This window comes from Chiloscyllium punctatum, chromosome 29 (assembly GCF_047496795.1).
Source record: "Chiloscyllium punctatum isolate Juve2018m chromosome 29, sChiPun1.3, whole genome shotgun sequence".
In the NCBI taxonomy this organism is placed as follows: Eukaryota; Metazoa; Chordata; class Chondrichthyes; order Orectolobiformes; family Hemiscylliidae; genus Chiloscyllium; species Chiloscyllium punctatum.
The window spans coordinates 73,947,153-73,961,170 of NC_092767.1; the positions used below are offsets into that span (position 1 = coordinate 73,947,153).

Genomic DNA, 14,018 nt, shown 5'->3' on the forward strand with positions numbered 1-14,018 from the left:
TGGCCTGCTTCCATACTGAAGGGATCCAATTAAAAAGTCACCTTTTATTTTTCCAAAACGTAGAGGATACAGGCCCAGCTAAGAACTAACCTGCACTGTCTGCAAAGAAGGTGGAGACAGATTTGATCAAGTTATCAAAAGGAGATTAGTTTAATACATTAAAGGAAAGTACTGCAAACTATTCATTTTAATATATGCCCGATTGTTATTCATTTCCCTTGTCTTTGTTGAAGCTTTGAAGAGAGATGTGGATGAAATTCAAAGGCTGCTAAAGTTCCCCATGTTGGAAGGCTTGTCTGCCTGGAAGGTATCAGAATCAGCAGAGAATGAGTACGTATCTGAATTGTTACAATCTTCCCAAATAAGGCAATCCCCTTCAACAAACGACAAGAGAGAAATTGTAATTGATGGAAAAGAGAAAATGTGGGAACTTGCCTCCTTTGTTCTTTCATGGGATGCATTTATTACCAGCAAGGCCAACATTTTTGCCCATCCCTATAAGCCTATGAACTGAGTTGTTTGCTAAGCTATTTCAGAGGGCAGTTAGGAGTCAACTACATCTCTGTGGGTCTGAAGTCATATGTAGGCCAGAGTGTCGGTGCTGACTTGTTGGACTAAATGGCCTGTTCCCAAACTCCTGGGATTCTATGAAAAAACAGGACTAGATTTATTTAGTCTAGTACATAAACTGCCACCGTGCCACCATCTTCCCTCTGGAGTAGGATCTTTTGTTGAAAAGAAGGATCAATGTTATTGGAGCGAAAACTGAAGCTGCTGGAAAATGTCAGCAGGTCTGGAAGCATCTGTGGACAAAAATCAAGTTAACATTTCAGGTCCAGTGATCCTTCTTCAGAAATGATGGAAGCTCGGAAAAAAAATGGGCTTTTGTGCAGAAAATGGAGTGGGGAGGAAGTAAGGAGTAAACCACTAATATCCACTAGGTAAAAACAATGACTGCAGATGCTGGAAAGCAAATACTGGATTAGTGGTGCTGGAATAGCACAGCAGTTCAGGTAGCATCCAACGAGCAGCAAAATCGACGTTTGCCCGAAATGATGCACTTTCTCCCATAGCCTTACTCCAACCTCCATATACCAGGCCTTATTATCACATGGTCCACTATTACACATAACCCATTGTTAATGATGAATAGTCTGAATTAGCATTCATTCCTGTATTCATTTCCTAGGCTAACTATTATCCATTCCTTTGTCTGTCCAACTGACCTTCTCTCTCTTTGGGCTCTATCTCCACCTATCGTTTACTCCTTACCCCCTTTCCCCACCATATCTTCTGTATAAATACAAACTCTTTCCTAGTTATCAGTTCTAAAGAATCACTGGATCTGAATCATTAACTCTGGTTCTCTCCACAGATGCTGTTGGACCTGCTGACATTTTCCAGCAATTTCTGGTTTTGGTTCTGATTTCCAGCATCCACAGTTATTTTGTTTTTTTAAAAAAAATCATTTTATTAGATGTGACTCTCCTTGCGGTAACTGGACTGACTGGAATTACAGAGAACCAGCATGAACCCAGTGAGCCAAACAGCCTCTAATTGCACCAACTGCCATTTTGTCTAAAAGACAAATTTCAAAAATGCATCAAAACTTGAATGAAAGGCAAGACTGGCATGTGTTTGTCAGAAAATATTTGGGTCCTCACCTTTAAGAGACAGGGGCCGACAGAGCAAAGAGAATTCCAGAGCTTGGGACAGAAAGGAAATTCCCAATTGACTTGAAAAATGGCCTAATGTTTATGAGGGGATGGTGGTAGATTGTTTACTGGATTAATGATTCAGAGGTGTAAGCTAATACTCTGGTATGGGTGGAGTTTAAAATTCCACAATGGAAGCTGTGGAATTTAAATTGCATGTTGAAAAATGTAGAATTGAAAGGTGGTTTCAGCTACAGTGACCATGAAATTATCTTTGCATTGTTGTTACAAACTCATTCGGTTCACTAAACCCTGACATCTTTATTCAGTCTGGCCAATAGATGAGTCCAGACACACAGCAATATTCTTCCTTCCAGAATAACTCTGGGAAGCTATTTGGTTCAAGGACATTTAGGGTTGCACCAATAATTGTTGATCTTCACACCTGTACAAGAATTGTGAAGGAGGAAATAGCTTCCATTTGTGGGCAAGACCAGAACCAGGCACTGTGAATACAAGATGTCAAAATAAATTCAGTAAGAGACACTGTTTACCCAGAGGTTAATAAGAATATGAAAGTTGCTACCAAAAAGAGTGTCTGAGAGCCATACCAAGTGACATGAGCTATTAGGTCTTAGTCTTCCAAACTTTCTTATCGGTAGGTGACCTAGTTTCTGGAATTCTGGCTAAGCCAATTTTTGCCAGCTTTCATTGTTGGCCTCTAGTTCTTCTTCCTCTAATCCTTCTGCCAATGATTCAGCTTCCAACACTTGTGCAAAGATAACAAGACCAAGGAATCCATAGTTAAAAATCACACAACACCAGGTTATAGTCCGACAGGTTTAATTGGAAGCACTAGCTTTCGGAGCGGCGCTCCTTCATCAGGTGGTTGTGGAGGACACAACAACTTGATGAATGAGTGGCGCCCCGAAAAGTAGTGATTCCAATTAAACCTGTTGGACTATAAGCTGGTGTTGTGTGATTTTTAACTTTGTACACCCCAGTCCAACACCAGCATCTCCAAATCAAGGAATCCATATGTCTTGTTTGATATTATTTAAGAGTTCGCTCCTTTTCAAGCCTCATTCAGTATTTATTCATCAGTTCTTTTCCCCTTCTAGCTCACCTTATACATACAAGGGAGAGAGGAACCTAAGGATGTATTATTGCTTGATTATACTCACCGTAGAGGAAGTACAAAGAATTTACAAACTGAAGTGCTCCAAATTATTTCAACTTTGATGAACACCTAGCACATGTACGAGCTATACAAAGCAGAAGCTTCCTAGCTTTGACTGTGAATTACTTTGCTGTTTTCGGCGTGAGCAGCAGACAAGGCAACAGACTCAACAGCAACATATTCTTCCAAGTGACACAGTGGTTAGCCCTGCTGCCTCACAGCACAAGGAGCTGGGTTCAATTCCAACTGGGCAACTATCTGTGTGGAATTTGCATGTTCTCACTGTGTTTATGCAGGTTAGGTGGATTGGCATATCAAATTGCCCATAGTGTCCAAGGATGTGTAGGTTAGTAGGATTAGCCATGGGAAATGCAGGGTTATAGAGTAGGCGGGGGCTCAGTTAGGGTAGGATGCTCTTTGGACGGTCAGTGTTAACGGAATAGGTAAAATGACCTGCTTCCACACTGTAGGAATTCTAAATAAAACCTCCAGCTGTTCACAGCATCCCAGTCATTTAGCAAATCCCTCAAAAAAAATTTATTCACGCCAAAAGAAAACTACCTGCTTTTATTTCTTCCTATTTGGAAATGTCTTTGGGAATAAGTTTGCTGGGGAGAAATCCCATTGTTTGAACATGCTTATCTGCATTATGAAGTGAATTTTTCGCTGACAATCAAAGTTAGAAGCTGTGATAGCATTTAAATAGCTTTAAATTAAGCAGCCAAGCCAGCACCAGTATATTTCAGATGGGGCATTATTTAATTCAGAAACCCCTTAAAGTGTTATATTTCACTGTATATATGATTTAAAATTTTAACTTAGATTGCGCTATCATTTGTGTTAGACTAACTACTATTTTTGTTTCAATTTTTACTGATATTTTTGGTGGTTCACCCCTAACCATGTTTTTCCCATAGGACCCATTAATTCTATTGCTTGATATTCTAGAACACAGACTCACACAGAATACCACAGGTTCACCACAGTCTGGATGAAGAAATCATCGCATTATAGAACTACCTGTACAGGGCTTTGGTGAGATTACACCGGAGGTATTGGGTGTCACTTTGATCTCCTTATCTGGCTATGGAGGTTGACCAGAATGATTCTTGAAATGACAGGACTGATGAATGAAGGGAGGCTGGATTGGTTAGGACCAAGTTCACCAATGTTGAGAAAAATGAGTGGTGATCTCATAGAAATCTTCATAAATTTAACAGTACTAGACAGGGTAAAAGCAGGAAGGATATACCAAATGTCTTTACAGTCCAGAACCAGGGGATCACAGTCCAGCAGTAGGCCATTTAAGAGTTAGATGAGGAGAAATTTCTTCATCCAGACTGTGGTGAACCTGTGGTATTCTCTGCCACAAAAAGCAGTTGAGGCCAAAATATTGAATGTTGTCAAAGAGATAGATATACTTTTCAGAACTAAAGGGATTAAAAGGTATAGGATGTAAATGGGATCAGGGTATTGAACTGGATGATCAACCATGATCATATTGAACACCTGGACAAGTCTGAAGGGCCAAATGGCTTACTCCTGTTCCTATTTTCTTTGTTGAGGAGAACTTGCAGGTAGTGATGCTCCTGTTGCATATGCTGCACTTGTCTTTCCAAGTATGTGTTTGGCTAGGTTGTTAAAACAATCTTGTTAACTTACAGCAGTGCATCTTGTAAATGGTATACACTGTGCGATTTATGTCAATGGTAAAGTGAATGTTTAAGGTGGTGGGTGAATGCCAGTCAAGTGGATTGCTTTATTTTCAAGCTTCTTGATTTTTTTTTTAAGAGCTGAACTCATCCACCAATTGCAGAGTATTCTATCAAATTCTTGACTCATCCATTGTAGATGGTGATAAGGACTTGGGAAGTCAGGAAGTGAGTTGTTGCCAAATTGTCAGTCTCTGACTTGTTTTGTAGCCGTGGAATTTAAATGGCCAGTTCTGTTCATTTTACAGCCAATCGATACCCTGAAAATGTAGATAGCTGCAAAATTCAGTGACAGCAATATCATTAATAGAGCCTTTTGTGCTTTCTGATACTCTTCTGTTTTGCTGTTTCTAGGCAACCAACCCGGCTATTAGTAAACCCATGTCGATGGGCACCAAGTTGTCCACACATAAATAGCATTTCGCTAAGATATGACCACTGAACAATCTCATCTAAGAACCTTGTATCCTTTCTCCATTGTACCTAATTTCTGATACCAACAGAATACTATATATCATAATAAAAGATAACTGTAATTATCACAACTCACTTTAAATATTATATGTCATAACTCATTCTTATGGTTTCTGTTTCTTCGTTGTGGTGGAATCAGGGTCCGAAACTGGCTTGCCAGTGGTATGCAACAATGAGTCAAAAAGTTTGGCACTGGAAAAACAGAGAGGGTCAGGCAGCATCCGACGAGTAGGAGAGTCAATATTTTGGGAATAAGCCTTTCATGAGGATGCAACACGGATCAATATATGGTGCCCAGGCCAGGGCTCAGATCCCAGCAGCAGCAGCTAGGTCCAAACTTCCTGCCCCTGACGTAGAAATAATAACTTGACCATTAGCTTAATGCTTCAGTCCCAGTGGGCGCCTTAACCTCACCAATGGAGAAGAAAGAAGTCCAATTTCGCTAACCTTCCAGGATTGCACTGGGACCTCCAGGAATTAAAAGATCGACCTTCCCCCCCCCCAGCCACCTCGTTCCTCCCCTCTTTCCCTTCCTCCACTCCTATTCTTCCCTTCACGTCCTCACCTTTCGGGCTTTCCCTACTCGGATTCTCCCCTTTCTTTCACACCACTTTCCTGGCAACGTGCAGCCGGGATAAAGTCAAGAAAGACAGCACCCGCCCAGGTCATCGAGACTCCTCCGGAGAGCGGGGACGAGCACGACGGGCCGAACGGCCTCCTTTGCAACGATTTTGTCCCCTGTACCTTAGTTTTGCTTTGTTCTTGTTCAGGAAAGGGGAATTGAGTGTGTGTCGGGGGGGGGGGGGCGGGAATTGACATTTAAACACTGGAGGGGGATGGTTTGCAAACGCCCGCTGTGTTTACCTGACTTTCCAAAATGGCGGCCGCCGGTGGAGTGGCGGACGATAATTGGGGTAAATCTAGTCGGCAGATTCGGACTGGAATCCCCTTTCCCGCCGGAAGCAAACCAGAGACGGACCTCTTCATTACTTTGATTTAAAAAAAAAACAAGCGAATTAAAAGCAGTTATTCGGAACCGGGGCGGAATCCGGAAGACAATTAACATTTTCTCTCGTCGCCTTGCGCGGGCGGTGGCGAATGTGCGGACGGGAGGTGAGGTGCGCGATTTGTTTTCTCCTCCCTCCCCCTCCCCCCCAAGACAACAATCGATTCGATTAGTCAGAGAAGCGGCGGAGACAGCGTCGGGATCGTGGGGGGTGGTTTTGAGGATAAGAAAAGCCGGGGGTAGGGAGTCAGTCAGTGGAAAGCAGCAGCAGTCGCCTCCCGGGAGACGCTAACTCGAAGTCTTCTTGCCCTGCCCCCTCCCTCCAATATTTGGGGAGGGGGGAGTTCGAGTGGTCTTTAAATAGGCCCCAAGTGCGACCAGGACCTCAGTTAGTGAGAGGACCCCCGGGGGGGGGGGGGTGCAGAGAGAATCATCAGGGTGGATGGAAGGAAGGAGTCACTTCCTGAGACCCGTAGGGTGCTGAGAGGAGGGAGAAAGGAGTAAAGACGAGCTTTAATCACCACCACCACCACCCCCCTTTCCAGACACTGGGGGGAGGGGGGGTGGGGGTGGGGAGGAAGACCTGTCTCTAAGCCCTCCCCCAAGCCCCAGGAAGGGCTGTAGGTGAGGGAGAGTCCAAACTCGCCGGTCGGAGAACAATACTGTCTTTGCCAGCGAGCTGCTGTCCCCAGCTTTTAACTACAGTCAGGATCATAATACCGACCCGTCAAAGTTGCACGAGAATAATACTGACCTGGGAGAGAATTAATGCCTTAATCTGTGTAATAATTCTCTAGAGCAGCTGCAAGGAAGCTTTAACTGCAGTTACAATAATGGTACTGACCTAGAAAAAACAGCAAAAAAAAGTAACCCTGTCGTGAGAATTATTGCTATAGTTCGGGGACCATTACTCTTGAGCAGACTAGTTTCCAACTCTGTACTTTAATCATAGAGATAATATTGCAGGAAAGGATTGCTGCAACAATTGGGGTCATAATTCTGTGGAACAGGCTGATTTCCAGCTCCAGTGAAACTTTAACTTTCACAATTGAGAGCAAATAATCCTGACCTCTGACAGGGCTGTTGCCATATTAGGGGTAGTAATACACTGGAACAGGTTGATCACCAGTTCCAAAAAGGCTTTAAACAATTATCAGCCTTATAATATTGATTTAATAGAGCAGGGAGAGTACCATACTGACCTGATTTACTGGTATATTGAGGATCGTAATAACCTGGAAGCGATGGAGGTTAGTAATACCCCTCACAGGGAAGACCAAACCCACCAGCTAGAGAATAATATAAGAGGAGACTGTTGTCTCAGTCAAAGTGGTAATACTCCAGGTCTGGCTGATTCCCTGCTTCAGGGAGGTATTAACCACAATAAGTGTAATAGTATTGACCCATTAGAGCAGCAAGCAAATAATACTGACCTTCAAGATAATTATTGCGATAATAAGACTAATAACTCCCTGCCACAGGCTGATTCCCAGCTTCAGGGGGGCTTTGACCAAAGTCAAAATAATAATACTGATCCAGAAGAGCAGCATGAGAATAATACCGAATTCGGAGGCGGCTACTTTCACAGTCAGTGTGGTAATGTCCTGGGAGATGATAATCAGAGAAGGAGAGAGGTTAGTACCCCTGCATGGGGAGACCAAGCCCATCAACTGGAAAATAAAACTGAACCGGGAGTGGACAACTGCTACAGTCGGGCTGATAGACAGGAAATGCACCAAGTGATTAATATTAATCAAAGCGTGGACTGCAGCTATGGTCAGGATTCTAATATTCTAGGGGACATGGATGTTGATGATACTTCTGTCAGGAGGCAGTGCTGTCATCAGGAAAATAGTGCTAATCTGGGCGAGGTTAGCTGCAGCAATCAAGGTAATGATGTCCGAGAACATGATACTTATGACCCAGGAAGTGGAGATCATCAATGCCAGAGCGAAATTGAGATAAATGGTAACCAGACTGAGATAATGGTTAACAGTGGGTCGAAAGCCTCCTCAACTGAGGAAGAGATTGTCTGTGCTTATGACGGGAAAGGTGTGAGAGGAGCTACTGGTGACTGCCTGTTAGAAAATGAGATGAAGAGGGATCCCAAGGAAGAGAGGAGGCAAGAGGGAGCACTTGTCTTGAAGGATGAGAAGGGAAGCTGTTCAGAGATCGGGAGAAACGGACTGGGCTCAGAGGATGGGGTGTGTGAAGCAGGAAACAGTGAATCCACACAGAAACTCGAAGGAGAATCAAAGGGGCAAATATACCAGGAACGAGTGAGCAATGATATCAGAGGCAAAGATCTGTCATCAGGGAAGTCTGCACGAAGGGGTAAAGAAGAGAGGATAGACCAGGTACTCTGCATTCATGAGGTCAATTGTGTGGTGAAAGAAAACATGGTGGAGGAAAACTGCCTTGAGACAGGAACAGTGGAAGAAAAGGAGAGGAGACAGAACATGTCTGCTGTACAAACGACAGATAAATTCACACAGTGTGTGTCAACAGAGACTAGACTGCAGGAAGTGAAAATTGAAGCACTGCAGAAATGGGAGCCAAATACCAGCAGCAGTGAAAACAGCAAAGAAATGGACAGTGAGAGGAGCTGCCGAAATCTGGAACTGACTGCCATACAGGAGGTGAATACAAACTTGATACAACAGGCCAGCAAGGAACGAGGTATAAACCAGGAGAAGGTAAACTGCACATTGATTTTGGAAGCAGAGAACTGTGCAGACCAGCAGTTGGAGGAGTGTAGGGAAACTGAATCAGACAGTGAGGGGCCATTACCCCTGGCAGCAGGCACTGCCAGGTTACAAATGAACACTTACACTAAATATTCTGCTTCGCCCCAGATCCGTTTGGATTTAATCTCCCCAGTGGGGGACATCTCCCATCCTCTTGCATTGACCTCCTCCTCACGGGACCAGGCTGGAGATGCCACTTTGCTCTTGCCCTCAGTGGACAGTCGGGCAAAACAAAACGTGAAGCGAGTCACCTTTCCCTCTGACGAGGCCATCGTTTCTGGAGCTGTGGAGCCGAAAGACCCCTGGAGACATGGTAAAGCCTAGAGATATGTTTTTTATTCTTATGTTTGTTTATCTCTTGATTCTCTTTTTACATATCTCGTGAGCTAAATAGACAAAAGTGTCAGAATGGGTTTATGTAAATTGTACTGTGCTGAATTGCATGCTCTAAGATGGAGTGGCAGCAGGGTCTGCTTTAATTTCCTTCAAGGTCTGAGGTCTCTGAGAGGGAGCCTGAATTCACACTCCAGCGACCACTATCCATGCTAGAAAGTATATAGATGTTATAGGCCAGAAGCAGACAGTGTTTGTGTTTAATTTTCCCCATGAGCAGTTGGTCCCAATCCCTCATGCCTACAGCAACCAAATAAAGGCAGGATTGAAGTGATGCTTGCCATGGTTGAGCAGTGTTTTCACTTTCTGTTGAGGATTGAAAGTGAACGCTTGGCTGAAATGCCAGGAGCTGGCTTGAGCATATATTTGCATTCATTAGTGTCTGTGGGATGTTGAGGAAGGGTGTGGTGTTGGCTGCTGTGACCAATGTCTAAATTTTCAATTATCGTTTAATTCCTGTCTGCATCTGTTGGGTAGCAATTCACCTAAGATTTTGCTGACATGTCAAATTACTGGTTGACCCCATCTTAGCTTCCTTACTTCAAGAGTGGTGTGCATGGCAGAGTCATTGATGTTTTAATTGGTCCTAACTGGTTTTAATGTTAACTTTCTGTTTGTTTTGTTGGGCTGAGTCAAGTCACCTTGATGTCAGTGTTCACTATTTAAACAGTGAGGAACTGATCTGTGTGTGTGTGAAAGAAAGAAAGAAAGTGGACTCTACAAAATGTCATACAACAGAAACCTGATTCCATTCACTCCCACCATCTTTGCTATGTTCCTGATCCCACTTACAGCCTAAACCTTTAGACATCCTGCCCTAACAGCATTTCTGGGTTTCCTTGTTGGAGATGCAGTGTGGTGTTTTGGAAACTTTGAGATAGTTCCTAAAAATTCATTCATAGGATCTAGGTGGCAATATTCATTGCCTAGCGTTTACTGCCCCATTCCTAGTTGCTTTTGAGAAGCTTCCCTCTTGCAGTCCTTGTGGTACAGTGAATCTACAAACCTGTTGGGAAATTTCAGGATTTTCACCTAGCAACAGTGAAGGAATTGTAATGTAATTTCAGTCTTGGAAGGCACTTTTTGCAGGCTTTCCCATGCATCTCTTGCCCCTGTTCTTCTAGGTGGAAATATCCAACCTGCATTTCCAGGTTTTAAACTTTCTACTTTCTTGAAAACTGCAAGGTTCTGATAGGGTTGATGTTGGGTGGCTGAGGGGTGCTTGCTGTTGATGTATGGGGCCAGTCTGTGTTACTGGAATTAATACTATGGATGTGGAGCATCACACTTGAACACACATCCATCCTTGGAAATTCCAATGTGAAATATTACATCATGGATTACTGGATAAAAACAGAAAATGCGTACAATAAGTTAGTGTCTGAAAAGGGAAGTAATGCTTTTGGTCTGAACTTAAACTTGACTTTTCACAACCTAGTGTGTAATGTGGTCCTGAGTTGAGCTTTTGACACATCCTCTATTGCTAGGATGCAGATTCCATCTCAATAACTTTGTGATCTCCACAGGACCTCCGCTCATCTCCTGTCGTTACCTTCCTCCATGCCTTTGGTTGACTTTTCCATTATGCTGTCCTTATCGTCTTCCATTTTCCATTCTCAGAAAACTAGAGGTTATCTAAATCCTTGTTACCCCTATTAAGTTCCTTCATCCATCAGCTTGTGCTCGTTGATCTGCATTGGCCTCTGGTTAAGTAATGCCCTCCATTTTTTTATTCAAGCTTTTCTATGGCCTGAACTCCCCGCTCTTTCTCTGTAGCCTCCCCAGCCACCATCCTCTGAGATAGTTATAGAGATGTACAGCACTGAATCAGACCCTTTTGGTCCAAATCGTCCATGCCGACGTGATATCCTAACCTAATTTAGTCCCATTTGCATGAAAAGGTTGCCCCTTAGGTCCCTTTTATATCTTTCCCCTGTCAAACTCAACCTATGCCGTCTAGTTCTGAACCCCTCTCCCAACCCAGGGAAACGACCTTGTCAATTTACCTATCCGTGCCCCTCGTGATTTTATAAACCTCTGTGAGGTCATCTCTCAGATCTCTGTGATTCTCTGATTCTGGCCACTTGAGCATCCAGATTTTAATTAATCCCCATTGGCGACTATGCCCTGGCAATGGGCCCAGGAGATGTACAATTCCCTCCCTAAACTTTTCTACCTCTCTGGCTTCCTTTTAAGTTTCTCTTTTGCTCACCTGCCATAATATCTTCTGAAATGATTCACATCAAGCTGTTCAGTAATGTACTTGTAAAATGCTTCAGAACACTGTTACGTTAAAAGAAAAGGAAAAGCTTGGACTTATATGCGGCTTTTAAGATCCCTGGATGTCCCAAAGTTCTTTTTATCGAGCAAAATACTTTTGGAGTGCAGTCATGATGTAAGGTGGGAACTTAGCTAATTTATATACAGCAAACTCTGACAAACAACAATGTACTAATACCAAGTTTGTTTTTGTGATGTTCAAAGGGTAAATTTAACGTCACGACACCGAGGAGAACTCTCCTGCTCATCTTCTTCAAAATAATGTGTAGGATCTTTGACATCCACGCAAGCATCAGATGAGGACCCAGTTTAATTTCTGAGTGGCGACGCCACCAGCAGTACTGAACTCCCTCAGCACTGCACTGGAGTGTCAGTCTTGATTTTTGTGTTGAAATCCTGGTGTGGGACTTGGACTCAGAGATGGGAATGCTGCTAACTAAGTCACATTTGACATCTGTTTAAAGGTGCATATCCAATTTTGTCCCAGGAACTCGATTATTTCTAGCAGAGCCAACAACCTTCTGACTCCCCGTTGTACATTTGAGTATACACAGGGAGTGTTGACATGCTGTTGAGGGCATTTTCATAATCTAGTCCAATTGTGATACATGTACAGAGGAGCCTCAATTATCCAGCATTCAATTAACCGAATTTCAGGTTATCTGAACAAGATCACATGGTCCCAATGCTTAGCTAACTATGTTATCTGATATTCGATTAACCAAACCAAATTGTCCCTGCCCATGTCATTTGGATAATTGAGGTTCCTCTGTATAAACATATAATTTGGGAGTAGGAGCATGCCAAATGGCTTTTTGTGCCTGCTCTGTCATTTGAACTGAATATGGTCTCAATTCTACTGTCTGCATATCCATTCTCAAATAAGGAGACCAGATTCCTCAGTACTCCAGATGTGGTCTCACCAATGTCCTATGCAAGTGGAGCAAAATGTTCCTACTTTTATATTCCATTCCTTTTGCAATCAATTCCATTTGTTGAAAATGGACAAATGGAACACTTGTCCTCACTAGATCTTTACTATCCGTAATGCACTATTTCCTGCAGGACCACTGTGTTGTGAAGAGGTGTGTCAATTATTTTTCATGAGATGTGAGTATCACTTTATTGTCCATCCCTAATTGTCCTTGAACTAAATGGCTTGCTAGGCCAGTTCAGAGGGTAAATTAAGAATCAGCCACATTGCTATATGTCTGGAGTAAAATGTATGCCAGATCTTGTAGGATGACAGATGTTCTTCCTCAGTAGTAATTTATGAAACAGTTTTTTAAATTACAATAGTTGATAGTTGGTGAAACTTCTTTTATAGAGTTGTAGAGGCATACAGCATGGAAACAGACCCTTTGGTCCAACTCGTCCATGCCGACCAGATATCCCAACCCAATCTAGTCCCACCTGCCAGCACCTGACCCATATCCCTCCAAACCCTTCCTATTCATAAACCTATCAAGACGCCTTTGAGATGTTGCATTTGTACTAGCCTCCAAATTTTCATTTAGATTCTCAAAGATTCACATTTTGTGGAGCTGTTACATAAGTAGATCTTCATTAAAAGATGTAATTTATTTAATCACGCAGTTTAAATAAAAGGCCAGGTCTTATGGTGAATTTGAGAGTACACCATCTTGCCCTTTGTGGTAGCTCAGCAACTATGTTTCACTAAACTTATAATTACTGATTCTGTTTTATAATAGATACTTCAGGTCCAGCCAAAGGGATCTTGTGTAGTTTCCATCCTCGTGATCTACTACAGTTTGAAGGTCTAAGCCTTCCCCAATTGAGTTTTCCGCCATTGGCTGCCCTAATGTGATTTGTTATCCTCTAATATTCACTCAGCAGGAAAAGAGAAGGCATACAAGCCAGTGATTGGGAGCAGGAAACCAAGCATGTTGACTCTCTTCCCCTTTTTGTCAGTTTGGTCATGGAGTCCGGCCTACTCTGGACTCCTGTGTCATCTGATGTGAGGCAACTGGTGTAGGCTAGATCTCAAATCTGAGACATTATGGAGCTTCACTTTTGACTGTCTCCTCATTTTCGTGAACCTATTGTTGTCTGCTGACTTCCTGGAAAGAAATGTGCCTGTGGCTCTTGTGGTTCAGTGGTGGTATCCACCAGAAAGCCCTGGATTCAAAACTCACCTGTTCCAGAGGCATATAAAAACATTCCTGAACAGGTTGATTAGAAAATGTACAAAAGAAAGCTCCTAACAGATTAAGTTTTGCTTGAGCATAGGTATACAGGAAGGGAGGCTGGCCAGCAGACAGTGAAATCTAGAAATAACAAAGGCATAGATGTAGAGTTTCAGCAGCAAATGAGCTAAAACAAGTTGGTACTTAAGTGCTGTTGAACTTTGTTCTTTGTGCAGGTTTCACATTCCTACGTCAAATAGTTAACTGTAGTACATCGATACAAGAGTATTCTTAACCATTTTGCCTATCCTCAGTGCTAACCATATTCTCAATTTACAGACAATTACAGGTATAATGCTCACTAGCATTACCCAGCATTAGTTCACAACAAATGAGTTTCATGTTACAGTTGTCTGCTGGACAG

The 14,018-nt window shown here is 42.8% G+C and overlaps 1 protein-coding gene across 1 annotated transcript in view; it reads left to right on the forward strand.

Annotated features, from left to right (window-relative positions):
* The first annotated feature begins 6,164 nt into the window (after positions 1-6,164).
* LOC140454576 (protein phosphatase 1 regulatory subunit 37-like) overlaps positions 6,165-14,018 on the forward strand; it is a 52,943-nt gene continuing 45,089 nt past the window's right edge. The window contains exon 1 of the mRNA XM_072549429.1: positions 6,165-9,087. Coding sequence (XP_072405530.1) covers positions 7,272-9,087 — 1,816 coding nt within the window. The 5' untranslated portion in view covers positions 6,165-7,271. The remainder of the gene's footprint in view (positions 9,088-14,018) is intronic.